General features: G+C 51.0%; 1 protein-coding gene across 1 annotated transcript in view; it reads right to left on the bottom strand.

Annotated features, from left to right (window-relative positions):
• The window catches only part of PDCD6IP (programmed cell death 6 interacting protein), a 35,230-nt gene extending 10,026 nt beyond the window's left edge, over positions 1 to 25,204 (bottom strand). The window contains exons 1-10 of the mRNA XM_020978540.2: positions 24,898 to 25,204; positions 20,016 to 20,070; positions 19,169 to 19,238; positions 16,305 to 16,432; positions 11,304 to 11,457; positions 8,506 to 8,606; positions 6,404 to 6,520; positions 4,091 to 4,313; positions 2,817 to 2,940; positions 1,102 to 1,279 (exon numbers count right to left, since the gene is read on the bottom strand). Coding sequence (XP_020834199.1) covers positions 1,102 to 1,279; positions 2,817 to 2,940; positions 4,091 to 4,313; positions 6,404 to 6,520; positions 8,506 to 8,606; positions 11,304 to 11,457; positions 16,305 to 16,432; positions 19,169 to 19,238; positions 20,016 to 20,070; positions 24,898 to 25,106 — 1,359 coding nt within the window. The 5' untranslated portion in view covers positions 25,107 to 25,204. The remainder of the gene's footprint in view (positions 1 to 1,101; positions 1,280 to 2,816; positions 2,941 to 4,090; positions 4,314 to 6,403; positions 6,521 to 8,505; positions 8,607 to 11,303; positions 11,458 to 16,304; positions 16,433 to 19,168; positions 19,239 to 20,015; positions 20,071 to 24,897) is intronic.
• Positions 25,205 to 26,826: the final 1,622 nt, after the last annotated feature.

Genomic DNA, 26,826 nt, shown 5'->3' with positions numbered 1-26,826 from the left:
AAGGCCCATAACCCATGGCTGAGCGTGCATGCTAAGGGAGCGATTTTTGCATTAAGTCCGGGGTCTCCTCTGCCCCTGGGGCACCGGGAGAGGCCTGCAGCTGAACCAGGTAGCACCTGTAATGGGAAGGCTCTGGCCAAGGCTCACCCAAAAGGATGGGACAGACTCGCATGCTGGCACAGCCCAAAAAGACATCACATGAAAAGAACAGACACTTCAAGGGTCTAACAGGCCCTCTATTCCAAAGCCCCCATTTTATCAAGGAGGACACTGAGGCCCAGAAAGGGGCCCTGACCAGACCAAGGTCCTTGGGGGAGGAAGGAGCAGCCCTGAGGCGGGCTTGAGCCCACTTCTCTGCTTGTTTACAGCCCGACGATGATGCTACCAGGACCCCTCAACCCCCTCGATCTGCCCGCTGGCCAGTGAGGTGGTTGGCTTGGTAAGGGGGACTCACAGGGCTACGGTCCAGAAGCTGCCGCTGCTAGGAAGGGCAGATCCCCTGGGATCAAAGAACTGGAAGATCCCAGAGAGACCTAGAGGTAAATGAAATGACAGAATCCAGCTTCCAAACAAGGTCTCCCGGCATGCAACAGCGCCGTGGGGGCAGCAGTCAGGAGAGCCTGTGGGCAGGCAGAGGCAGAGAGGGCAGTGCCATCCTCAAGCTTGGAGCCTGTGGTCCTATCTCGGGTGCCACAGTCTCAGACCAGCCAGAGTGTGCAGAGGAGGGGAAGGCCTACAGGGCACAATCTAGGAGCTGGGGGATTAGAGGAGGTTGCACCTGACAAGGGGAGACACTCCAGGGATGAGAGGAGGGGGACAAGTGGAACAGGACCTAGGAGGCAGAACTCAGAGCAAGAGAAAACCAACAAGTGCCCAGAGACTGGGGCTCCCTGTCCTTGGAGGGTTTAGAGAAGGGCCCATGGAGTTTGGGGTGAGGCCCCTTCTACCTGAAAGCTTGCAACTCTAGGATCGTTTCCACCATGCAGATGAGAGGCTAAGTGACTTACGTCCTCCTGGTTTCAGGCCCAGGACCCTCCGGACCCACGGCCACCCCCAGCCTCATCCTCACATGCCAGAAGGTCTCAAGCACAAGGATCTCACCTCGTCGAGGATTTCTCGATTTCTCTGCAGTAGTTCAGGCAGATCTTGGATCAACTGGTCCACTGTGTGGATTCCTCCCTGTTCGATCACCGAGGCTGACTTCCCCAAAATAGACTGAGGGACAGTATCCCCAGATATATCTTCGATTGCTGCAGGCAGATTGAGGGAAGCCAAGACCCTAGAGAGAAGGGATGAAAAGTCACACCCAATGAAGGGTTTTTCGTGAGACCCTCATGGCTTCCTTGTGCAACCATCTGATAGGCGGAAGCCCGGGCTCTGCCACAAGCTGCCTGAGCACACATGCTGGAGTCACACCTGCGCACACACACCATGGGACCATCCTGGCTTGGCCACGTCTACAGAAAGACTCGGACAAGGACAGAGGAAAGGGGATGCGGCACAGAAAGGAGGGTCAGGAAGCATTTACGCCTCAAAATCTCAGGGACGCAGCTGCACCCCTCCTCAGGCCGCCCAGGGTGAACCCTCACTCCCTCTCCCAAGGCCAGGCAGATACACTACATGCAGCTAGCAAGGGAGGATCACACGCCTGGTTCTCATCAACCACACCAAGAAACCAAGAGCAATCAGGAGCCACCAGGTCACGAGGGCTCCCGGGCTGGACGTGGCACAAGTCAGGCCTGGTGCACTCTCCTCCTTCCCTTCATCTCCCATCCAGTTCCGAGGGCTGCAGCCAACCTGAAGAACGTCCCCGGGCTAGAGGACAGGGACAAGGCCCCTCAGTCTCCAGACCCAAGGAAACCTAAGGCCTATGCCTGGGAAGGCCCGTGAGCCAAGCTGGCAAACTGGCACAGAGAGAGTGGCGAGAGAGCACCCAGGCACCACAGTAGGGAAGGGCCAACAGAAACACCCAGAAGCAGCAGGAGGGAAGGAGGCTGAGAGGTGACCTGGGTCAGAGATGGGGAAGCTCAAATGGCAAGAAGCACAACTGACTAGCTAAGTGGGATACGTGGAGAGGGCAAGGCTGCCAAGTGGGGTGACTGGATGAAGGTGATAGAGAGGATAGAAGGTCATCTGTCTGGGATACTGAGTACCATCCTACTGAGTACCATCCAAAGGGAAAGGTTCAGTGGCAGCTGAAAGAGCGTGAGAGGAAGCTCCGGAGAGAAAGACCCGGGGGGGCCATCTGTCACCAAGTGAGAGAGTGGGGAGCCAGGACTGAGCCTTGGGGGTGGGCTACAGAGAACAGGAGACAGCAGCAGCACAAAAACCAAGAGAGAAGCGAGTAGCCAGGAGGACACAGACAAGGAAGAGACCACAAAGGGAACGGAGTCACTCTGGAGACACCTCATGCTCAATGCAAGGAGGGATGGAAGGCAATAGCATCTAGCAAGTGCTTTCTGGAGGACAAGGAAGAACTCGGGATGATGGATGAGACAGAAGGTCAGAGAGAGTCGGGGAGACCACACAGGGGGGCGCGTACCTCTTCCTCAGAGACCAAAGAGGAGGAGGGAGAGAATCTGGTATGGGCCCAAAGCGGGTGGGAGGCTCTCAGCCAAGGGAGGCAGAAGAGCGCTGATCCAGGAGGCCCAAAAGGAGAGGCCGGGCAGCTGCCTGTCTGGGCAAGGAGGGCTGGAGGGGACCACAGTCCCAGTGCCAGAGGCAGGAGGGGAGGGGCCGGAGGGCCGGACCAGGTGACGGAGGCAGCGTGCAGCACACCAGGACAATTCTCTCAGAGCAAGCTATACAGCACTCACCCGTTGGCCAAGTTGGTGGATTCTCTCATTTGGGCGATTAACCTGTTCACCAGATCGGCCTTCCTCTGATTAGAGCAAGCCAAAGACTGCTGCACAGCCACTGGGACCATCTTCTCAAACAAGTCTACAAACAGAAGGTGGCATTTCAACAGGATGATCAGCGAGACGGATCTGGCTCTGCTCCCCAACCTGCCCCTTTCTGGGCAGCTCACAAGCTCCAGGGTGAGGGAGGTCAGAGCGGAGCTCTGCAGCAGCCATGTAGCAGTGGTCCAGACATTTGGTTCATCAGCACAGGGAGGTGAAGGACACCCAACCATGGGGATGGTCTTGAACAGAGCCAAGGAGGAGCTCCACAGTGCCGTCCATCCACCCACCCCCAGGCCCAGCTGTAAAAGGGACCTGACACAAAGCGCGCTCCAGAGACGATGTGCCTCAGAACTCTGCTCTCGGGTCACCCTATGTTTGTGTGTGTGTGTGTGTGTGTGTGTGTGTGTGTGTTGTGTGTGTGTGCGCGCGCACGCATGCATATGCATGTGCAAGTGCATGTGTGTGCAGCCAAGCCCTCAGAAAGCCTCTCTGGTCACTGTGTGTGTGTGTGTGTGTGTGTGCATGTGCACAGGTGGGCAAGCCCTACTGAAACCTTGCTATCCTGCCCACAGCTTTACTGGAGACCAATGAGATCTCATACTTGGAGCCACTCAACTGAACCCTTCACATGCCCTCCTTTGTGCATAATGCAAAGACTTCCCAGAAGAGCTCTTAGCAAGACCATCTTTTAAAAATTAAAAATCAATCTTAAAATTGATTTTCCAGACTCTGCGAAAGGTGGATAACAGATGCAAAAAAAGTCAATGTTTAAGATGACACTTTTCCCTACCCACCATGTCGTGACTTTCCCCATTGTGATTTCCATATATCATGGGTCAGCATAAGAAGTTAAATGGGAATTTTGGAGGAGTTCTGCGGAATCCGCAGACAAGCAAAAGCCAGCAGACACAGATAAAGTTTAGAAACTCAGAAATGCATAAAATATATGTATGGTATTGCACAATATCGACATCTTTTATCTTTTAATACCATAATGATTCAGACTTCTTCTCTGGTATGAAGTGAAGGTCAAATTTTTTCCAGATCCAGGGATTTTCCAGATCATGGGGGTGTCATGCCCCTAACCCAGGTGATGTGAAGGGATAACTGCAATCTAATTCACAAATTAGAATCTAACTCTGGAGAAGAAACAATTGAGGCAAAAGAGTTTCTAAAGATTGGCTTACCAGTGAATTTCTGACTGAGAGGCACGTGGATGACTGTAGGCTTCACAAGAGTGGCTTTGCCAATAGGCTCTAGATCTTTCAGGTCTGGAACCCGGTCATGATAAATGAAGTCATTGTCCTTCTTTGCTGCTGTAAGGGCACGGCTGATTTTGTCAGAAAAATCCTTCACGCTGATATACTCATCATAACGAGACGCCACAGTTTTAATCAACTCTGCTGCATGCTGTAAAGAAAATGTCCGATCCCACCATTCTGGAGAGCAATTTGGAACTATGCCCAAAGGGCTATCAAACTGTGCATACCCTTTGATCCAGCAATAGCATTTCTAGGGCTATATCCCAGAGAGATCATACAAATGGGAAAAGGACCCACATGCACAAAAATATCTATAGCAGCTCTTTTTGTGGTGGCAAAGAATTGGAAATTGAGAGGATGCCCATCAATTGGGGAACAGCTGAACGAGCTGTGGAATGTGAATATAAGGGAATATTATTGTGCTATAAGAAATGATGAACAGAGGGGCAGCTAGGTGGCACAGTGGATGGAGCACCAGCCCTGAAGTCAGAAGGACCTGAGTTCAAAACTGACCTCAGACCAAACACCTGACATTAGCTGTGTGACCCTGGGCAAGTCACTTAACCCTAATTGCCTTTAAAAAAAAAAAAAGAAATGATGAACAGGCAGACTTGAGAAAAACCAGGAAAGATTTGTATGGTCTGATGCTGACTGAAGTGAGCAGAACCAAGAGAATGTTGTACACAGTAACGGCCATGTTATGTGATGACTAACATTGATAGACTTAGCTCTTCTCAGCAACACAAAAACCTAAGAAAACTCCAAGAGATTCATGATGGAAAGTGCTATCCACACCCAGAGAAAGAACTACGGAGTCTGAATGCAGACGGAAGCAGACTGTTTGCTCTCCTTTTCCTTTGTTGTTTTGTTTTATTGCTTCATTCTTGTGGTTCCTCCCATTACATCTAATTGTTCTTTATATCATAACTAATGGGAAAATATGCTTAATATGAATGTATAAGTAGAGCCTATATCAGATAGTATGCTGTCTTGGAGGAAGGGGAAAAAGTGAGAAGGGGAGAAAATTTAAAACTCAAAATGTTATGGAAATGAATGTCAAAAACTAAAAAGAAATTAATTAATTAAAAAAGAAAAAGAAAAGAAAATGTCCCAATTAAATCAGCCCATTTACAATGCGTTGGATCTTGTCTGGCGCCCAGTTCACAGAAACACTCAGACCCAGGGCTCAGAGGGAGTCAGGGTCTTCTCTCACCATAAGGGGCAACCCTGAACTTATACTGCCAGGGCTAAATGGCTGCTTGTTGCCTTGACTGGCCTCATTTTGAGCTGCCCTTTGACCAGGTCTTGCCTGTGTGGGCCCAGACCCATCAATCAGGGACCCAAACAACTCTCAAAGACTGAGGGTCAGAGGTGGCTGCTGATCTGTAAGGATTGAGGGAGTCCTCCCCACCAAAGGATGGTTCCAAAGAAGAGGAGGAGAAAAGAGGCAAAAAAGGCCTATCTGTGAACTGGCTTGGAAATCTGAGCTCACTAACATGCTGTTTCTACAAGAAAACAGGCATCTTGTTCCCCACAAGTCATGGCAGCAGAGCCCCTGCTATGCTTTACAGAGAAGGAAGCTGAGGCCCAGAGAGCACAAGGGGTTTGCTTGAGGTCACACAAGGATGAAGGGTAACATTGCTCACGCCCTTCTTTAGCCCAGGGCCTGGGACCTGCTCCCTTCCCTTCCCTTCTAACTTTAAACCCAGTCCCTGAGCTCCACTCAAGGGGGGCCAATGACCACTGTCCCCTGCCCTCTCCTCGGCCTTCCCATCTGGACTCCACTGCACCAAGAATCTCACCAAAGTGCCCTGGCCTGGGAGTCTAGAACACTTCCTGTGTGACCTGAGCGAAGACACTTAACCTCTGGAGCCACAGCACCTTTGTCTGGAATGTGTGTGTGGGGGGGGGGGTAACAGCCACCCTCTACAACACAGGGTGGTCAGAGAAACACAGAGAGGCCTGGCTAGAATGGGATTCTAATGACCAAGCTGGATCTCCAAGAAAGGAGAATGCACTCCTTCCTCACCTTCTTCAAGGGGAGCAGGGAACAGGACTTCAGGTGCAGAATGCTACACAGAGTGTACAGTTCAGCCAAACTGCTTCTTTGTCCATGTTTTTACCCTTCGTTACAAGGGAGGGATGGCTCGACGGGCAGGGGAGGGGAAGACACATATTTGGAAACAGAAGAAGGCAAAAGAGGGCCACCCAAAGGTCCCTTTGAGGCAGCCAGCTCACCTGCAGCCTGGCAATCTCCTCCCCAAATTTCTTCTGCTGCTTGGCTAGCACCGCCTGGTGGTACTCAGCATGGGCCTGCATCACACAGTGCTTTGCAGCCAGAACAGGGAACACCTCCTGCAAAGAAAGATGCTGAACAGGGCAAAGTCCAACCACAAACCCAGCATGGGTTGCAGGAAGGAAAAGAGGAAAAGGACACAGGAATAGGCCAAAGAGTGGCCAGAGCAGCGAAGTCACCAACAATGGCCCCAGACGCGAAAGTGCAGGCACTGAATGCAGGGGATTCAAGGGCTTTCTTCTTCCAGGGTTCTCTTGGGCCGGCCTGGGCCTCAAGACTCACTGTGACCAAGCCACAAGGGCAGCCAATGCTTTATAAAGGAAAAACTCGAGCGTGCCAGAAGAGAAAGGAGGGCTCCCCACGCCTCAAAGAAGTTGAGACAGCTGTGACCCACTACACGGCTAGCGGTTCCATCACCAAGCGACTCCAAGAGAAGAGTAAGGGAGCAGAGGTGGCACAGTGCATAGAGCACTGGCCCTAGAGTCAGGAGGGCCTGCGTTCAAATCTGGCCTCAGATACTGACTAGCCATGTGACCCTGGGCAAGTCACTTAACCCCAACTGCCCCCCACACACACACACCCACACACAGATGAGAATAAGAAAACAAGTCCCCACTTACGGACGAGAGCATCTGGCTGTAGAAAGAGCCCGGCTAAAATCTTCTCTCACTCTCTCACACACGCACACACACCCATCCAGCAGATAAACAGCTGCTCGCGGCTCACACCAGAGGAGAGGATCTCTCTCCAGAAGCCTGATTCCAAGGCATCCTTGAGAGACACCGGAAGAAAAGGCTTCTCTGGGAACAGTCCCAGATCACTGTACTCACATGGCACCACACAAAGCCACCTCTACTCCACCCAAACAACAAAAAGTAGAAATCAGCGCTTTTCTGCCTTGCTTCCTGGATCGCTACTTGCAGACGCGACAACATGAAAATGCCTCATGAGCCTGGTGAGCTCAGACGAAAGCCCCGAGGCCCTTCACCAAGCACGGCCCAAGGGGCACCTCTCCAGGCCAGGCCGGGCCAGAGCCAGGGGCCCAAGGGCCGCAGCCTGCCCAGCGTCAGGCCCCTGGAATCCCAAAGGGATCCCTCCTTCCTTCCTTTCTGGCTAACATGAGGGACAGCATTCAGTGCTGCCGCCCGTCCCACACCGGCTGTAGCGTCAAGGGGAAGTACGGCCACTTCACAGCGACCTTCCGGGTCCAAAGGGCAGCTCTTCACATCCCCATACAAGACTTCTGGACAAATGCAGTGATTCCCTATAAGAACTACCCCAAGACTCTCATGATCTGAACAACAGGCTCTCTTGGTTTCCCTTGGACAAGTCCCTTGCATTCTTCTGAAATGTAAATGTCTGGCATTCGAGTCAGGAAACTCTTAATATCTCAACTAAAAAAGTACTGGAAGCTTGTCAAGAACATCTTGATCCGAGATCAAGGCCACAGCTCGATGTCTGTCCTATGACATTACAAGAAATCCCTAATGCTGTGATACGCAGCTTGGCATCATCTAAATGACACATTGCCTCTTCTGAAAAGCAGACAGCATACTTCACTCTGGTCCAGTTATCAGAGACTGCATGGTGAGGCTTCGGGCTCTCTCTGAGGCTTACAGCCTGGCTGGATACATTTCAGCATGTAAGTGGGAATTAATCAACATGCTAAGAATTTGTGCTTTTGCCAAAGTTCTGGGAATCTAAAGTCCTCGATTCCTTGATTTGACAAGATGATAAGACACAGATAAAGAGAAGTTTCTAGGAAAGAATAAGTTTGAACTTAGAAAACAGGACTAGGAAAGAGTTAAAAGAAAGACATCCCCTAAACACAAAATCAAAAAAGCCCACAACTCAAATAAAAATTGAGCCTTTGAATGTGTCCAAATAAGTAGTAAGTTCCCCATCCCCTAGAACCGTAAAGGCAAAGACAGCTTCCCAATTAACCCTTACCCAGTCTTCAGTGATATGCGCAGATCAAAGATCCATCCAGAGATCCAACACCAGAAAAACGAATCAGGGCTTACTGGCATTCAGAACAACTAACCTTGGGCAGGGTGTCCTTGTACTGACACTGCTTGAACGCGTCCCCATAATAATCAGCAGCTTGATTGGCCAATTTTGCTATGATGGCATCCTTCATTTTATCTGAAACATAAAGAAACAGAGAGGGGCCATTAAGAGCAACTCTACACCTCGACGAGTGTATTCTTGAGCACACACCTGCACACACGTATGCACCCACACAGCTCAATGATCCTGCCTTTAGAATGACGCCATCTTTGCACAATCAAAAATCACTCCTTTCTGGAGCACCAGTCAAAGTTTCCTTGGCAGAATCGAGATGCCCTCAGCTGGCTCACTGCCTGGACCCTGACACAGGTTTCTGGTTTCACAAGACATGGCAAGCCAGCAATTGGCGCGTTTCTTCAGCTACTTTCCGCAGGGATAACTTGTAAGAGTGTCCCAGACTTTGTGAACCCTCCCTCCCCCGTCAAGCTGCTGGAGGCACTGAGATCCCTGAGATGACTCAGAGAGATACAGATATAGGATCTCACGCCAATCTAGGGCCGGCTAGCATTTGAACTCAGATCCTCTGGCTTCAAACTTAATATTCTTTTTACCTCATCAAGATAATCTATGCCTGCTAGATTAAGAAGGCAACGTTAGAAATGTGCCCCTAAGGGCAAGCTTTCACTACAATGTAAGGTCCTAAGAAGCAACCTCGTGTAGTCAAGGCTGGATCAAATTCCAAGCCAGGAAGATTTGAGTTCAAATCCTGATTCAGACACAACTCACTCACTTGCCCTCAGTTTCCCTACCTGTAAGATGAGGATAACTAGAACACCCACCCCACAGGGTTGTCATGAGGCTCAAATGGTATAATATAAAGCTCTCCACAAATTTTAAATCAACAGGTAAATGTCCATTATTAGTCACTAGTAAAAAGAGAGTGACTAACCTGCAACCCGTAAGCATGGCCATTCTGAAAGCGTTCCATAAGCATTGTGAAGAGAGCCCAGCACAGAGTACAGCGCCTGAGTGCCCCAACTGGGCTGCCAAGCCCAGAGGCCCTGCCCCTCCCCCCAGCCCCACTGCCAAGGGGGACCACCAGAATGAGCCAGGGCCAAGGTGGACTTGGAAAGAGCAAAGTCTGAAATTATCATGTTTTTTGTACTGATCCAAGCGCCCATCACCCTGCCACCTGCTTGGAGTGCAGGGACATGCCTGGAGTTGGGGTCTGAAAGGCCTCCTGTCAAAGAGGGCCTTCAAGGAAACGGGATTCTGGGGCTAGGGATGAGCAAAGCAAGCCCACGTACCTCTGTAAGAGGGAGCCAGGACAGGCTTGAAACACAGAGCTCAAGGGACCCTCAACACCCTCCACAAGCTCACGTCCTAAATAGGCTACACTCTCTTTGCTTCCTCCACTTCCCCCTCCTCCTCCCGCAGCTGACTTCCATCCTCACTCAAATGTCTGTGATGGCCTGATGGCCAAATCCAGCCCTGAAGCTTCAGGCCTCAGCGCCCGGGCCTTCCTTATTTCATGCCCTCGGCAGCCAGGCCCCGTTCTCTTCAGCTGGGATCTGTGTGGGCTCAGTGCCCCACCTCTTCCTCCTCCTCTCTCCCCTCCCCACCCATGGTCACTGTTGCTCAGAGACAACAGGAACCCCACCTCCCCTGATGCCCCCCAAGGAGGTGGAGCCCACCTCCTCCTGAGGAGAACTCAAGGGGCAGCTAGGTGGCACAGTGGATAGAGCACCAGACCTGGAATCAAGAGGATCTGAGTTCAAATCCAGTCTCATACCAGACACTTGATACTTACTAGCTGTGTGACCCTGGGCAAGTCACTTAACCCCAATTGCCTCATATTAAAAAAAAAAAAGGAGAACTCAAATGGCTTGGGAGGCTTATGCTGACATCAAGGCAGTCGGGCACTCAGACAGCCCTGAACCTAGTTAGCACACATTCCAAATGACAGTCAGATGGCATGTACCCAGAGGATGGCTTGGCTAAAACATAGGTGTGCAAGCTCCCTGTATTCCCTTACACAACTTACTCCCTTCCCCAGTTTGGAAGGCTGGTCCCCAGTCGATGGTGTCACATTCTTCTCTGCCCAAATGGTGCCCAGCAAGTCCGACCCAACCCTGCCCTTGGCCCCGACACAGCCACCTCACTTCCTGATTCTGGCTGATGCACAGCCTTTGACCCTGCCCTGCCCTGCCCCCATAGTTAGCCCTCACCATCCTACAGCATGAGCAGTCCAAACTTCCAGGCTCCCATTTTGAATCCCACCATCCTAAACCAAGCCCTTATGGCTGCCTCTCACCTACACTAGCTACAGCCAGCCTCTCTCCTCCCTCATCCAACCTTCCCCCAGCCTGCCCCAGCCACTCTCCTGCCTGACCTTCCACTCAGCCCTCTCACCTGGAGAGGAAGAACCACACTCCCTGTTGAAGCATCCCAAGCCCTGGGCGGGCTCTTTCTTCCCACATTCCTCACTCCATCCTACAGGCCTTTGCTCTCCCCCCACCTCAGAACCCCCAGTTTCCTTGGAGGCTCTCTTGGACAGGAGGCTTTTCAGACCCCAACCCCAGCCCGTGCACATCCCCATCAACTAGACTGTGAACTCACTGATGGCAGGAACTGACCCACATCTGCCTTGGCCTCTCTGGTGTCCAGCAGTCACACAGCAGGTGGTCAGTAGACATCTGTAGACTGACTGATGGCTCTTCCCTGCTCCATGGCTGCCCCATGCCCAGGCCAGGGAAGGCACTTCACACACACACACACACACACACACACACACACACACACACACACACACAACACTAAATTCTAAATCACCTCTTGTGGCTTTGAGAAAGAACACTTCCTGGGCTTGGGCCAGCATGATGATGCTCAAGGTGCCTGTGGTATCTGGAGCTATGTCGGCGGTAGGTTCTCGATTCAGTGCAGACAAAACAGTCTCCTTGATGTGCAAGAAGGCACCGCTAGCGAACTGCAAAAGAAGAAGAAGGCCTTTCGTGGCTGTGCAGACATGTGTGGGGACAGCAGCCGAATTACAAGGGTCAAAACTCTGTAACAAGAGGCAAACGAAAGGTGGAGACCACAGGGACAAAAGCACAGGAGCTTCTGTACTCCCAGAGTGGACACAACGTTATCTGGGGATGGCAGGGGGCCACGTGGGCACTTCCACTGGGGCCCTGGTGCAGCACACCAGTCTCCCCAGCCCTGCCCCAGGGGTCAGGAGGTTCTAAAGCCTGGTCATCACTCCAGGGACGGGTGCAGATAGTGCAAGCTCTGAGAGGGCTCACTTGAGGGACAGGAAGGCAGGCAGGTCAAGCAGGGATTAAGTTTGGACGTGTCCACCAGGCCCCGCTGCTCAAAGTAAAGGGGCCTGAAGAAGGCACCTCACAGCAAGAGGACGAATGATGACAGAAAGGAAGAGGAGCTGCCACCGCCGCCGTGAAAAAGACAAGATAAAGACCAGAACACTGAAGACAGGAGGGAGGTGGGCCAAAAATCATCCCTGTAAGCCCTGAAGAGCTGGGCCCCCAGCCACCCCCAAAAAGGTTTGAGGGAATTCTCCCTTCCAATGGGCCCAAGTGTCTTGTCCCCATCAAGAGAATGACAGTTTCTGACCAAGAGAATGACCTCCTGAAAAGCAGGATTGTCCCAGAATTACAGAATTTCCCAAATGGAGATGGAATACCAGAATGCACCTTGCACCAGGCCATAGGCACCCCCCAGTTAAGAAGCAGATCTAAGAGACAAAAATAAACATGCTTCATTGGCCTGGAAACATAGGTACTTCACCAAGGCCAGACTTGGGAAAAGGGACCATTTATGAGAGGTATGCTGATGCGACGGAAGCAGGATATTTCAAAATGATGAAGAATTAACGACTGTATGTCAAAATCTTGTGAATTCAATGCCAAATTGAATCAACAGACAGATTCAGCAAAGGACTTAGTGAGTATTGAAATTTTTCTGAAGACGTAAAACATTGGGAGGTTTATCGTATGAGTCAGCCAAACTAATTATGTTCTTTAGCATCAGTACAACGGAAACTGTTCTCTCCAGTTACCAGTGGTCTCTTAACTGACAAATCTGACCATCTTTTCCTCAATGCTCAGCCTTCTTTCCTGACCTCTCTGCAGCCACTGACGCTGTCAAAGACTGACACGATGTGAGAGTTCTCCATCGAGGAACCTCTGGGTACTCCTCTCACAAGTCTGAGAAGGCGGGACGGTATAAACCACCCTTCTCCCCTTTCTCAGTTCTCTGGACCCTGCTCTCCCTTGCTTCTCCTCCTGACTGTCTGACCACTCTTTCTCAGTCTCCTTTGCTGGATCTTCATCCAGGTAACACCCCTGACTAGAGGCCCTTCCCCAGGTTCTGTCCTTGGCCCCCCTTTCTTCATTAGTTCCCATGGGTTTAAATATCATCTCTCTGCAGATGACTCCCAGATCTATCCATCCAATTCCAGTCTCTCTCCTGAGCTCCAGGCCAGCAGTACCTACTGACTACGGGACGCTTCCGGCTGCAGGCATCCACAATACGTCCAAAAGAGAACTTGTTACCTTTCCCCACCAACCCAGCCAACATCTGCTAAAGGCATCACTCTGCTCCCAGTCTTGCAGGTTCGGGACCTCAGCATTAGTCTGGGCTCCTCACCCCCCCTCATCTACACATCCAATCAGCTGCCCTATAACACCTCTTCAATCTGACCCCTTCGCTCATACTCCCTGCAGCTCCCACCTTTGCCCAGGCCCTGATCGCCTCTGACCAAGATCACTGCCATGGTCTGCCCTAAGGTGCCTGCCAATGCTGTTTTCCTTAGGCGAACATTTGAAAATATGACCCACCCACCCCCAATCAATGGGGCCACTTCTCCTGTGTGGGGCCTCCCATGGCCTTCATGACCCGGCCTCTGCCTAACTTTTCATCTTCCTGATCATTACTCTCCTGGCCCAACACTCCATCCTTTCTGCTTCCTCACACACAGACAGCCATCTCCTGGCCCCTCCACTGCCTCTCTTCAGCCCAGATGCCCGGACGCCCTCTCTTCCTTCAAGACACAGGCCAAGCACCACCTTTTACAAGGTATCGTTACTGGTCCCAACTGCTGATGCACCCCCATCCCTAACCACATGGGACACAGCTGCCTTCTATCTGATGTGTTACACACACATACACATAGGTGCATGTACATATACGCACACGCGCACACACACACACCACCACCACCACCAGAGAATAAATTCCTTGCAAGCTGGGACTGCATCCCTGTGTTTAAGGCAGTGTGTGACACCAAGATGGATAGATCCTAGGTGCAAAGACAAATCTAAAGTCTGAGGGGCCTCGGGGCTCCCACGGTCACAATGCCTCCTTTCTAGAGGTCACAGTAAGGAGAGTAAGTAGCCAAGCTTGGACTCAAAGCCAGGCTCTTGGATGCCAGCATGACTGTCCCTGTGGGTGGCACTGAGGCAAAGCTAAGCTTTCACTGGCGGAGCTAAAGAAGGTTAAGGAATTAAGGAGGCAGTGGCACAGGGAAGCCACTTCATGCCTTTGGGTCAAGTCCCCAGGTGTGAAGTTAGGGCTGAGGGGTTTAAAGAAAATCATGCCCCAGAGCTGAGCTGAGCTCCCTAACAATGGAGAAATTCTCACCTCCCATCTCTGTCACTTTGTAATTTTGTGAAAATAATAGCAATTTCTCTGAGATTCCACTTTTTCATCTGTAAAAAGTATGTACTGTACCAGCAGACTTCTTCCAGCTTGGAATTTTCAAAAAGATCAATAATTTCAGTTACATCACATTTAAAAGCTGTGGATGGATCCAATCAATGTAGCTAAGATAAGAGGCTGTCAACTAGGGGGGTAAAAATCAATGCATCAAATATTTCTGAGGCAAAGTCTGACATCCAAGAGACACAGAAAAATAAACACAAACGTGTAGGACCAACAGCCAATCCACCATGGGTTTAAAGTGCCCAAACGAGACCGTTTCCAAAAAGAAAACTGCAACTTTCACAGACCACATGACAAAAGGCTCCAACCCACTAAAAGAAATGAAATGACACCAATTAATATACAGCCAAGTACTCGAGATAGCCAAGAAGGCACAGAGCTTGGAAGTGGTCTGACCAAGCAGGGCAAAAATGCCATTACTGGGCATGGACCCCTAGCCCCAGGGCAAAGGCAGAAAGGTCCCACAACCCTTGCACATTTTACAACAAAAGAACATGACAAACTCTCAATTACTGTGCAGTGAGAAATAACCATAGGCAGCTTGGTAAGAACTGACATGACAGGAAAGCAGCAGAATCAAGCACCAACAGGCCAAGAACACACCGATGTAAACAAAAAAAGGCCTCCCTGTTCCTGACAGAAAAGTAAGAATTGCCATCCTCAGCTGCTCCTTCCCAGTTTTTACTGGGTTTTCTTTTGTTACAAGGTGTACTGCTGACTAGATTGGGGGGGGGGAGTGCATCACTTAAGTTTTGTTTTTAAGAGGGAAGATGACCTGGGGGCACACAGATGCTGGTGACAAAAATCTTGGCCAGAGGATCTAGAGACTGGAGCAGAAGCATCTGGGAGGAGCGGCCAGGAAGAGTCTCCTCCTGCCCCAAGGGGCACAGACGGCATAGGAGACCAAAGTCAGGACAGGACGGCCTGGTCTTAGGGAGGGAGGTCAAGCAGAGAGCAGGACTTTCAGAGGACAAAGGAGGCTCCAAACCGTGGGAGAGGAAGGGCTGCAGGGAGAAGGAGCTGGGGGGGGGGGGAACAACATGAAAAATGTGGAACCCTCCCCAAAGTCACCATGCCCTGTGACCTCATCATATCACTACTAGGCCTAAATAAGAAAAGAACTCATAGCTACAGAAATATTTGTAGCAGCTTTTTGTAGGAGGTATCAACCCTACAGCTGAACAATACAGGCCTGTAAGAAACAATGAAGCGGATGGTGTCAGAGAAGCTTGGGAAGACCTGTATCAAGAGATGCAGAATGCAAGGAGCTGGACCAGGAGAACAGTCCCGACTGAGATGACATTATAAAAACGACCAGCATGGCCAGAGCCCTGATCAGCGCGATGACCGAGCCACGCCAGAGGACCAATAAGGAAGCCTGCTTCCCACCTCCTCAGAGAGGGCAGCACGTTTGGGAGGAATCTGCTTGGCAGGGGGAGGCACGCTTGTATTCTTCTTTCTCAGAGCAGAAAGGGAGAGAGAAAAGAAATCAACACTTTAAAAACCAAAATTAAAAAAGGAAGAGGAAGCATTGCTGTATCCCTGAGGCTGAGAGGCCACAGCTACATACCTGGGCTGCGAGGACCTTGGCTGAGGGTGCTCTTGGGGAGTCAACCCCAAAGCCCCAAAGTCCACCTAAATTACATCCCGCACAGACTTTAAAAAAATACCCAGTTGCAAAACGGGATGCCTCCAAATGAAAGGCTGGCTAATCACCTGGGGCGTCTGAAGTCCCTTCTGTGAGGGAACACCTCTCCCCCAGAGGCATTTCAGATACAAGTATATTTAGGGCAGCTGGATGGCACCGTGGATAGAGAATCCAGCCCTGGAGTCAGGAGGACCTGAGTTCAAATCTGGCCTCAGATACCTAATACTCACTAGCTGTGTAACCCTATGCAAGTCACTTAACCCGGATTGCCTCAGAAAAAAACAAACAAAAAAACAGATACAAGTATATTTATAGAAATCTGATGGAGGAGAGTCATAGGTTGTGTAAGGGGTAGAAAATGTTCTCGGAAACACATGATTCCTTTTCAAGGTCATCCAAGCCTCGAGATGCCATGGTGACAGTCAGCGAGGGAACATCCGTCCTACCTGATAATGCTTAGCAGCGACTTTCAATCCTTCATCGTTATCCAGATTCTGGTCTGCTGCAATCTGGCTCGCTAATGCTGCACAGTTGAATAACACACATGTCTTTTCATAGCCTAAACTTGCAAGAGCTGTTTAAAAAAAAATAAAATTTGAGAAGAAAAAGTTCACCCCATTGCTTTCTCTAATGAAAACAGTTTCCCTAGATTTTATTTATCAAGGCATTCAACAAATATCTCTGGTGCTGTTTGTGTAGATGGAGAAATAAATGTGAGCTGGCTCTTGACAGGGCTGAATGGCAAGAAGCAAGACAACAGCTTGGCAGGAAGTCTCCAGGGAAGTGCCCAAGAGATCTGCCGCTATCAGTCCCATGCAGCCATTCTGAAGCACGGCTTAGATGATGGTACAGATGATACCCCAGACCGATTTGCAAATGACCCAAAGCTGGAATGAGGATTAGCAAACCTGTGATTCTAAAAGTCTTTCCCAAGCACTGACCGGAGATGGGAGATGGGCCAGACATAGCTAAGCGGAGAAAACAAGTCAAGTCTCCAAGCTGGAGAAGACAACACAGAGAAGAGTGACACCACCAGACAGGTGCATACAAAGAAGAAACAGCAAGGTCAGAGAGGAAGGCAGCGGGCGACAGGAGGCAAGAGAAGGAAGACGTCAAGGGCTCTACAGGCAGGGGAACTCAGCATCAGCACGGCCAAGGGAAAGCCAAAACAGAAAGCAGCATCGTCAGGCTAGAAGGCCGTACTGAGTAATAGAGATAAAGTCAAATCCAAAACACTCAGGTTCAAAAAAAGACAACAAGTAGGCTCCGTACCACAGAGATTACCTGCCCTGCCCTTCCTTTCTAGGATCCTCTGCATGCACGCGTGCGCGCGCACACACATGCACACACAATATAATGCATGGGAGGGGACCAGAGCTCTGTGATTTCACTGGTAGAGAGAACTCCTAGGGAGGAAAACACCCTCTCCCAACGCAGGTCAGCATCCCCTCTACAACTTCAAAGTCTTGGTGAGCTGCCCAGGGCAGAGCTCTGAGAGAGTCAGGGACTATCCAGGCCAATCCAGTCAAGATGTGTCAGAAATGGGGCCTGAACCCAAGTCTTCCTGTCTCCAAGGCCAGCTGCCCAGCCACTACAACAGGCTGTCTCTGAGGCAGTTCAGCTCAACTCACAAAAATGAAGGCTTAATAACTATAATTATAGAAATATGCACACATACTACATAAATGTTATCTAATGGGGCCTGAACCCAAGTCTTCCTGTCTCCAAGGCCAGCTGCCCAGCCACTACAACAGGCTGTCTCTGAGGCAGTTCAGCTCAACTCACAAAAATGAAGGCTTAATAACTATAATTATAGAAATATGCACACATACTACATAAATGTTATCTAATTATACTGCATATAACATTCCTGAATTAAGTGCTGCAGATGGGGCCCACTCTGAGTGCTAGAGGAGATGGGGGAAGAAAAAGCCACCTCGAACAGAGCACTTGGGCCAGACTCGAGCTGGTCTCAGGTTAGACCTGAGGCTGGCAGGGGAAAGAGGAGAAGAAGAAAGATCCAAGCAGGAAGAGCAGCAAGAGCCCAAAGGCAAGAGAGGGATTAGCTGGGGTCTGTGCAGGTGGTGTCTGTCAGCATCTCTCATTTCACTATCCAAAGGATGCTCAGTAAACCCCTGGCTAGTAACTGAACAAGTTGTAAACCCAAACCCCACCCCTCCTAAAGACTACTCTGTGGGGGCCTATACACCCACTTCTCCCACTGACTACCCTCCCTGCAGTCCAGGAAGGCACCGGGCCATCAGTGAGCTGCAACAAACAACGGGAGGCATGGAAAGACCACGATGACATGAGGCCAACTGCAGAAAATCCACCCTCATTCACCAAGACTAAATCAACACGCTAAATCAGCAGGAGACGGAAGAGTCTGTGATTTCACCAGAATTCCCACTGGCCATGCAGGTCAGCATCAGGGGCCTGGGACATCTCAGCTCCCTCTCCACCAGACCACACCGAGCAGAAAGGCAGACCAAAGACCTCGGTGTGCTCAGGATAACTATAATGACTGAGCTTGGCCCAGAAAGGGAGATGAAAAATGACATCTTGCTCCATCTTGGCTGAGCTGACAGTGCAGAGGAATGCACGCAATGTCAGACTCAGCTGAGGCACTGGCTAAGCTTGCAGGACTGTGTTTCATTCTTTGTTACAGGAGATTGGGGGGGGGGCGTGTATTGGGAAATAAAAGTAATAAAAAATACCATTTTAAAAAATCTATATGGGAATTGGAGGACCAGAACCTTCTAGGGGAAAATGGGATTGGACTATTTTTTTTTAATACATTAGAAAGTAGCTTGGAGGAATAGTGATAACTGGACACATTCTCCCTCACTCTTGGCTATTTTTCCCAACAATAACCAGCTAAGTGCTGCTGGGATGGACCAACAGAAAAGCCACAGACAATCCCAGGAAGGCAGAGGATCCAAAGCGCCATCAGAAAGCAAAGTCACCAGAAGCAAGCGATTTGGGCAACAGCCCAAAAAAAGGGGGGCAAGCCACAAGATCAAGCTGCCATGAAGCAGGTAGAAAAGAACCACAGAAACACAGACAGAGACATTAGGAGCCAGACCTGCATTCGAGCCTCACTTCAGAAACTCACTATGCAAGTCACAAGAGCCATCTGAGTCTCAGGCAACTCCTGAGGATGTGAGACCTACTAAGGTACAGATAGAGAGGCCGCTTCCCAATTAACAAGGGATTCCCACTAACAGCCTCTATCACGAAGGTAACATAATTTAAAACCAAAAAGTTTAGACCAAATTTCCTAGGACTTACTTTCATAAAAAGTACCTACCCAGTTTTACAGATCCTCCAAAAAGCGATCCTTTGTCAAATGCATCCTTCCAGGTAAAGGTCAAGCAGATCTATATTGAGGAAGAACGGAAAAGGAATCCCTGAAGGTGATGAGGCCCAACGGGGGGCAAGGGTTAAAGGAAATGGTCTCAAACAAGGAAATCATCAGGCCCAAAACCCAAACAGAAAAATGCACACCTGCCCACCAGCCTGAAGCAGCCTCGGAGTGAGGCCTCCTCCCCATTCCAGGAAAAAGAATCCACACTCAACCCAGCAATAAACCACACTGGTCACTTTAGTGGCCACGCCCCAAGCCAGTGTTTTCAACCTGGCTACTTCCTGGCCTGACTGAAGACTTATTAAGTTTCTAAAACATAACAATAAAAATGCATGACATGGTCAACATCCAAGATGCCCTTGGAGAAGGAAATGATGCTAAGCCCTTGGCATGGAGTCTGAAATGACTCACCCTACTTCTCTTTTATATTTAAGAAAATGCACACGAGGAAACTGGCCCAAGTACTTGGCAGAGACATCTACGCTCCATGTGAAATAACGCTCTGTAATTCCTTATGGGCTAAAGAAAGAAATTAAGAGAGTCTGAGTGGCACAGGCAGGAGAGAAGGGACACAGACAGGACCATGCTTTACCACCACAGATTTCAGGAGGAAGAAGGCACTTCTATCAAATTGGCATCCTTCAAAAACATCCCTAATAATGGCTCCCTCCCATAAAACATTAGTAATAACACACACACACATCCAATTCCAGCTCTCTATGCCATAGGCAGAATCGAGCAGATGATTTCACATGCCATAGTTTTTAAACAAACTAAAATAAGTTTTTACCTGGTTTTCAGAAAATGGGAATTTTGGCTCAATGGAACAAATCTGATCATAATACCTAAAAAGCAAAACCAAAATGAGTAACTACTACAGTGAGATACTGCACATCATTTCCAACTCATTCTGTATATTTCAAAGCTAATTTATCCTCAGCAGTTAATTCACCCTTGGCCCTCTTAATAGAAACTCCAGTAGCATTTATGCCTTCCCAAGGCAGGGTGGAGTGGGGAAGAGGGTTGTTTCCCACCATCCCAACTGTCTTGTCCAAGAAGGTCCCACTTAAAGTGCCGCGTGCCTTTGGTTTCCCACGACATCCCAAGGACACCGAAGGCCACGGGCACCCCTCTCCATCATCAATTTCCTAAACAATAGCCTTTGCCCAGATTTTCTGTGCAAGGCCTGCTTTGTCCTGGGTTCAAAGCCTGTTCACACCCACGGTGCACTTCTCTATGGAGCCCAGAATCCAGTGAGTCATATTCAATCATAACTCTTTGAAGACTGTCATGTTCAATGACTCACAAGCACACATTCCCAGCAGACCACAGATAATCAATGGACAGATGGGTCTTCATTTCAGGGGCAATCATTAAAGCTCTGCAATCTTCCACAATGTTAACAGAACCAATTAAATTAAGTTAGCACATGAAGTGACTGATGTAAACAGGTGAAAATCAATCCCACAGTACCTCTCCCCCTGAAAAAAAAAATTCATGTATTGCAGACTACAAAAGAGTGGTTTAGGGTAATAGGGGACAGGGAGTGGCCCAAAGGCAGGCAATTCTAATTCTTTGGGAACATCCCAGGCCCCAAGTCACCCTAGGACATAGTACTGGGTCCTCTTCTCTTATCCCCTAGATCTCATTGCCTTTCAGCCCCCATAACTCCCCTATGATTCATTCCCACATCATCACCTGCCTAATGAAAGTACATCAAAGCACATGCAAAACTGAGCTCATCATCTTCCCCCCTCCCTCCAAACTGCCCAACTTCTGGCTGAAGGAACCCCCATCATTCTCCCAGATTTGTAACCTCAGCATCAGCCTGGACTCCTCACTTGTCCTAACCTCACACAGCCAAACAGTTGACAAATCTTGCCATTTCTAGCTTCACAACATAACATCTCTCACATCCAGCCCCTCTCTTTGCTACCTACACTGATAAAATCACAGGTCTAGTTTTCAGAAATCTGGAACAACAAAACGATTCAAACTTAAAATATCAAAAAGGGTTATTTTTTTCCTAGAGGCACCAGGAAGTTTATTGATCAGGAGTGGCTGGGTTAGAGCTACCTAAGCTTTAGGTTGTCACTTGGGTGGAGAAATACTGGAGTTGAAGCTGGAGGCAATAAACACCTCAGGTATCTGAAGGATTAAGAAGGAGGCTAAAATAAGAGGATTCCTCAAGGAGAGGAAAGTGTCCCAATGTTCTTATTTGTGTAGGACAATAAAGTGTTTATTAAGTGCCTAAGGCCTGTGTTAGGCAGGTGGGAAACAAAGACAAAAGTGCCCTCCAAGACCTTATATTCTATCAGAGTAGACACCGTATCTACAAAAGTAGACAAAGATAAAATAAATACCTAACTACAAGATAATTTGGAGGTGGGGAGGTGGACACTTGTGGCTAACCTTTGAAATAAACCAGAGAGTCTAAGACTGTGGAGATGAGACACTGGAGGCAGGGAGACCATTGCAATAGTGTAGGCAAGACATGATGAAGCCTTAAATGAGGCTGGTCTCCATGTTACTTGGGGAAGAGGATGGACCCAAGGCATGTTGTAAAGGTTACATCAATAACAATTGGCAACTGATGTGACACACGTGGGAGAGTGGGTCCCCCAGGATTGTGAACCAAGTGACCAGAGGGATAGTGGGACCCTCAACAGAAACAAGAAGGTTCAAAAGAGGGGTGAAAGAGAAAAGAGAATGAATGGGCTCCTTTCTGGACATACTGAATATGAGATTAAAATGCCTGAGAGGCAGCTGGTAAAATGAGACTGGAGGGCAGGAGAGAGCCTGGGGCTGGATATATAAATCTGGGAATCAAGCATGGAGATATTTAATCTGAGGGGAGAGAAGGAGAAGGAAAAAGAATCAAGAAAGTAGAAAACCCAGAGAGTAGAGAATAAAGGAAAAAGCAGGTACGTTAAAGGTACCTTAAACAGGTACCATGCGTAGAACCGTGGGCTTAAGCTTTAGGGAGACAGAAAAGCAAGACAGGCCCTGGCTTTAAGGAGTCCCTAAGCCACAGAGATTGTGGCTCCAAGTCAGAGAGCAAGGCCTGCTGGTCCTCAGGTGGCAGGTAAGCTGTGGACACTTTCAGTGTCTCTTCTAGAGGAGATGGGGCTTCTGGGACACTGAGGTTCTAGGGAGAATATCCAGTCAAACACTGCAGAGCAGCTGAGCAGGATGAGGACTGAGAAAAGACCGACCGATTTAGCTACTAAGAGACCCCTGATAACTGGAGAAACATGTAACCAACCATCGGGTGCTACAGTTTCCTCTGTGAAAGTCATCCTGGAAGAACAAGGTGGATGAAAGATGCAGAGGGCCAAGGTATGTCAAGAATATACAGCTTGGAGAAGCACCACAGACTGGCAGTGAGATGGACCAGGAAGTGACAAGACAGGTAAAAACAGGCCTCATCCCCTCCCAGGATCCTGAAATGCTCACTGACACAAAGCCCATCCTGTCATCTCCTTGGGATGTTACATAAGTGCTAATCATGAAACATCGCCTCAAAAGGCTCAAATCTGTGGGTGACTGCAAGGACAGCGAGAAAGCGTGGTGAGTGGAAGCCCATGTGAACTAAGACCATGTAGGCTGAACGCCAGGACAGGAGGGGCACAGCTGGCTGGTAAGACAGACAGCCTGAGGCCCATTCCTGCCCTCCCTCCAGGGACCTGCCCCATGAGTTGAGCATGTCGGCCCCCAGGTCACTATTTCTCCCTCCTATAGACTGTTACTGGTGAAATATTGAAAGAATCAAGGACAGCCTCCAGGGCCTTGTGTAAATGCTCCAAGTGGGGTTAAATGAAAGAAAACAACAAGATGAGAAGGTGTGAAATGACTGAGATCTTCATAGGCAAAGGAGGATCGCCGTGGGGGAGGCTACAAGTTCATCACAGTAAAGATGCTTTTCCAAATGGAAAAGTAACCAGATCTCCAAGGAAAAAGAGTTCTCTCCTCTCCTGCTCTCAAAGCAGTTCAAGGTCAATCTAGATGGGAAGGCTCAAAGCAAGGGGGAGTCCATGTCCTCTCCGGAGAGGCTCAGTATTAGTACTCCTGTGCCTGCTGCATATGCCAGAGTGGAGGACAAGGGCCATTAACAAGGTGGACTCTAGAATCAAGGATTCAAAGGGAATATTCCAGGGAATGTGCCAAGCTGCTGTCCAGACCATAGACTGTTCTCGCTCTCAGGGGACATCTTGAGGCAGTAGGAAATACTGTGTCCCATATGGTCTCTTATGCACCAACCTCACAAGGTACACTGGCCATCAGAGAGGAGCAGGACTTTGCTCTATGTGGCTTAAGAGGAAGTCCAAGCTTCAAAAATAAAGGATCAGAGGGATTTAGGTACACTGTGGATCAGACTGTACTTACTTCCCAAAGTATTCCAAAGACTAGCAGGGCATAACTTAGCTGGATGAGGAGCTCAGTGGCCTTCTCTTCCCAGCCAGTCTCACAGGCCTGACAAGTGGTGACCTAGCCCCCCACCCGTGGGGGGAGCCTCAACATAACATCTCTTTGCTCCTTGCCCTCCCTGCCTCTGGCCCTGTCCTCTGAAGGAAAGAGAACAAGTCCAATCTGCAATAACTGCTAACCATGAATCACCATCCTCTCAAAGAACTGCCTCACAGCCATTTAAATACTCCAAGACTGCTCTCCTGCCCCGAGTCTTCTCTTCAGGGCCAGACCTCCTCCCACGTTGGACTCTGGGCCTTCCCCCGCCCTGGCTGCCCCTTCCTAAACCACAAGGCCCGGATCTGACCAGGAGGGAGGATGGTGGGACTGTGACCTCCCTGCTCCTGGGCTCATCATCAGCCACTGCTGACTCATAGTGAGCTTGCAGGCTATTAAGACCCCCAGCTCCTTTTCAGAACGGTCTCTCCACACTACTATACTTCTGAAGTCACCAGGGCAAAAGTTTCCATTTAGGGCTACTCCTGAACTTCCTTTTACTAGATTCACCCCAAGTGAGGCTCCGGCCTGTCGAGCCTGCCTCCATCATCCCCTCCCTCCCTCCCGGTTTTGGGTGGCAGTCGGTGACACAGATGAGAATGACACGACCCTGGAAAGGCTCCGCTGCCCATCCTGGCTGCTCGGGACTCTGCCTCTGCTTTTACCCACATTAACCCAGGCGGCAAGGCGAGTGACACATGAGTTGAACCCAGAGGGCCTGCGAGGCAGCCTGGCCCCTCGCCTCCCGCCCTGGGCCTCCCCAGCCGGCCCGGACTCCTCGGGGGCAGTGACCCAGGCGTGGGACCCGCAGGTCACTCACTCCCCGACTCGGGGCCGGCAGTGTCCAGTCCGGGACCTCACCCAGAGGCCACCCCGTCCCGGCCTGGCCTCGCAGCGGGCGGGGGACTCCAGGGGGCCAAACCGGACAGTCCCTCCCCCCACCCCGGGGCCCCCCACAACCACCTCCTCCCTGGGGACGCCCTTCTTTTTAGGACAAAAGAAGGGGCCGAGGTGGGGCTCCCCGTGGTTTCCCTAAGGGCACCCCGCTCCCACACACCTGCCCTCGGCCCCGCCTCCCGCCCCCCCACGCGATCAGTCCTCCCCGCCCCCACTGGCCGGCTGGGTACGGGCCAGGAATGCGGGGCGCGGCCGGGCGGGTGGGGGGGGCGCTCCCCGTCTCCTCCCGCCCCCGGCAGCTCCCCCCTCACCGCAGCAGCGTGTCCAGCGCCGCGTCGTGGCGGTCCAGCGGGCGGCCGAGCGCGGCCCGGCGCAGGCGGCTCAGCTCCTCGGCGGCCTTGCCGAACTGTGCCGCCTCCTCGCCGCCCGCCGGGTATGTCTGCTGGATGAACTTGCTCAGCGGCCGCGCCACGTCCACCTCGGCCGCCTTCTTCAGCTGCACCGTCACGAACGTCGCCATCGCAACGACCCCGAACAGCCGTCACCACAGCCGCCGCCGCCGCCGCCGCCCACAGCCCGGCCCCGTCAGTCAACCCGGCACTTCCGCTCTCGCCCTCGCGCGGCCGCGCACGTAGGCTGCGTCATAGCAGCTCGGCGCGGCGCCGCGCGCATGCGCCTGTGGCCCGCAGGGCCCGGCACCGCCCCCCCGAGACTCTTTCCGACCGAACGGGGGGCGGAGTCCGGAGAAGCAGCGCCTGCGCAAACACCTCTCCTCCCCTAGATGCCCGCCCCCAGGAGAATGTGAGAGTGCGCAAGGTTCTCCCCGCCCAGGCTTTCCTCTCAATGGGGGAGCACGGAAACGAGAAGGGGAAAGGGCCTGGATCGAGTACGCATGCTACCCTTGTCAGTGTACGTGCGCGTGAACTATTTCCCCCCCACACCTCCTCCGTCCTTATATACTGTACAATACTAGGGAAAAATGTGAGCGACGTGGGGGGAGGGGCGACGCCACAGCGCGTGCGCAGCCTAGTCCCCGTCCTCGAGTCCCCTGAAGACGTGTAAAGGGCTGTCCCCAATGCGCTTGCGCAACTTCTTGACACCTCTCCCAGTTTCCAAATCCTGGGCCAGACTCTAAGCCCTTGACGTGACCCCGCTCCGGGGTCCGAGGCGGGCATTTGAACCCAGGGCTTACAGTGGACGCTTCGGACGCGCATGTCATGTTGAAGGTGGTGTCCGGCACCCCTGTCCCTGCCCAGTGCCCTCCTACATTTCCGTCATTGGGTGGCTGTCAGGGCCCCTGGTAGAGCTGAAGAAACCCTCCTGACGTCTAAGGCAGTCTCACATTTTAGGCGTTGCAGGGATCCCAAGATCTGCCGCCCCCTCCCCGGGGAGCCTGGCATGGCAGACGCAGCTGCGTGCAGCCCCAGACACTTTGGCCAGCTGGGTGCTGGGGGGCGGTGGGGCAGAGACCAGAGCAGCAGGGGGGCTAAGGCATGGGGGGAGGAGATGACACAAGCGCTTCTCCCTCCCGCAGGGTGGAAGCTCCCATGAACCCGGGCAAGAAGCCCGCAGTAAAGACGCTGAGTGGCTAGTGCCTGGGACCGGCTCCCTGCGGACTGATCCCCCGGGGAAGGCGGCAGGGGCCACCTGGTGGAGAGTTAGGGGACTGTGGAAAGCCCGGAAAGACCGTGGGGTTCAAATAAAGGGGTCCCCCGGGGAGCCATGAAGTGGAGAAGCAAACCCAGACCTCCCCTATGTAAGTCACCGAGGCAGGCTTTCTAGGTTCTATAGTGGGGGCAGCTAGGTGGCACAGTGGATAGAGCACTGGCCCTGGATTGAGGAGGACCTGAGTTCAAATCTGTCCTCAGACACATAACACTTACTAGCTGTGTGACTCTGGGCAAGTCACTTAACCCCATTGCCTAGCCAAAAAAAAAAAAAAGAAAACATCTAGGTTCTATAGTGGCAGATGAAAGTCCTTCTTAAGGCAGCCGAGTGGTGTAGTGCAACCAAGAAGACCTGAGTTCATATCCAACCTCAGATACTCCCTAACTGCGAGACCCTAGGCAGGTCACTTAACCTCTGTCTGCCTCGGTTTACCCTCTTATAAAATGAGGGTAATAACAGCACACCTACCTTGCAGGGCTGTCGAGAGCTCAAATGAAATAATATCTGTAAAGCGCTTAGCACAATGCCGGGCACATAGTAGGTGCCATATAAATGCTTATTCCTTCCCCTAC

This window comes from Phascolarctos cinereus, unplaced genomic scaffold (genome assembly GCF_003287225.1).
Source record: "Phascolarctos cinereus isolate Bilbo 61053 unplaced genomic scaffold, phaCin_HiC Scaffold_4;HRSCAF=312, whole genome shotgun sequence".
Lineage (NCBI taxonomy): Eukaryota > Metazoa > Chordata > Mammalia > Diprotodontia > Phascolarctidae > Phascolarctos > Phascolarctos cinereus.
The sequence above is the reverse complement of the archived record's forward strand: the minus strand, read 5'-3'. Positions and strand labels throughout refer to the sequence as shown.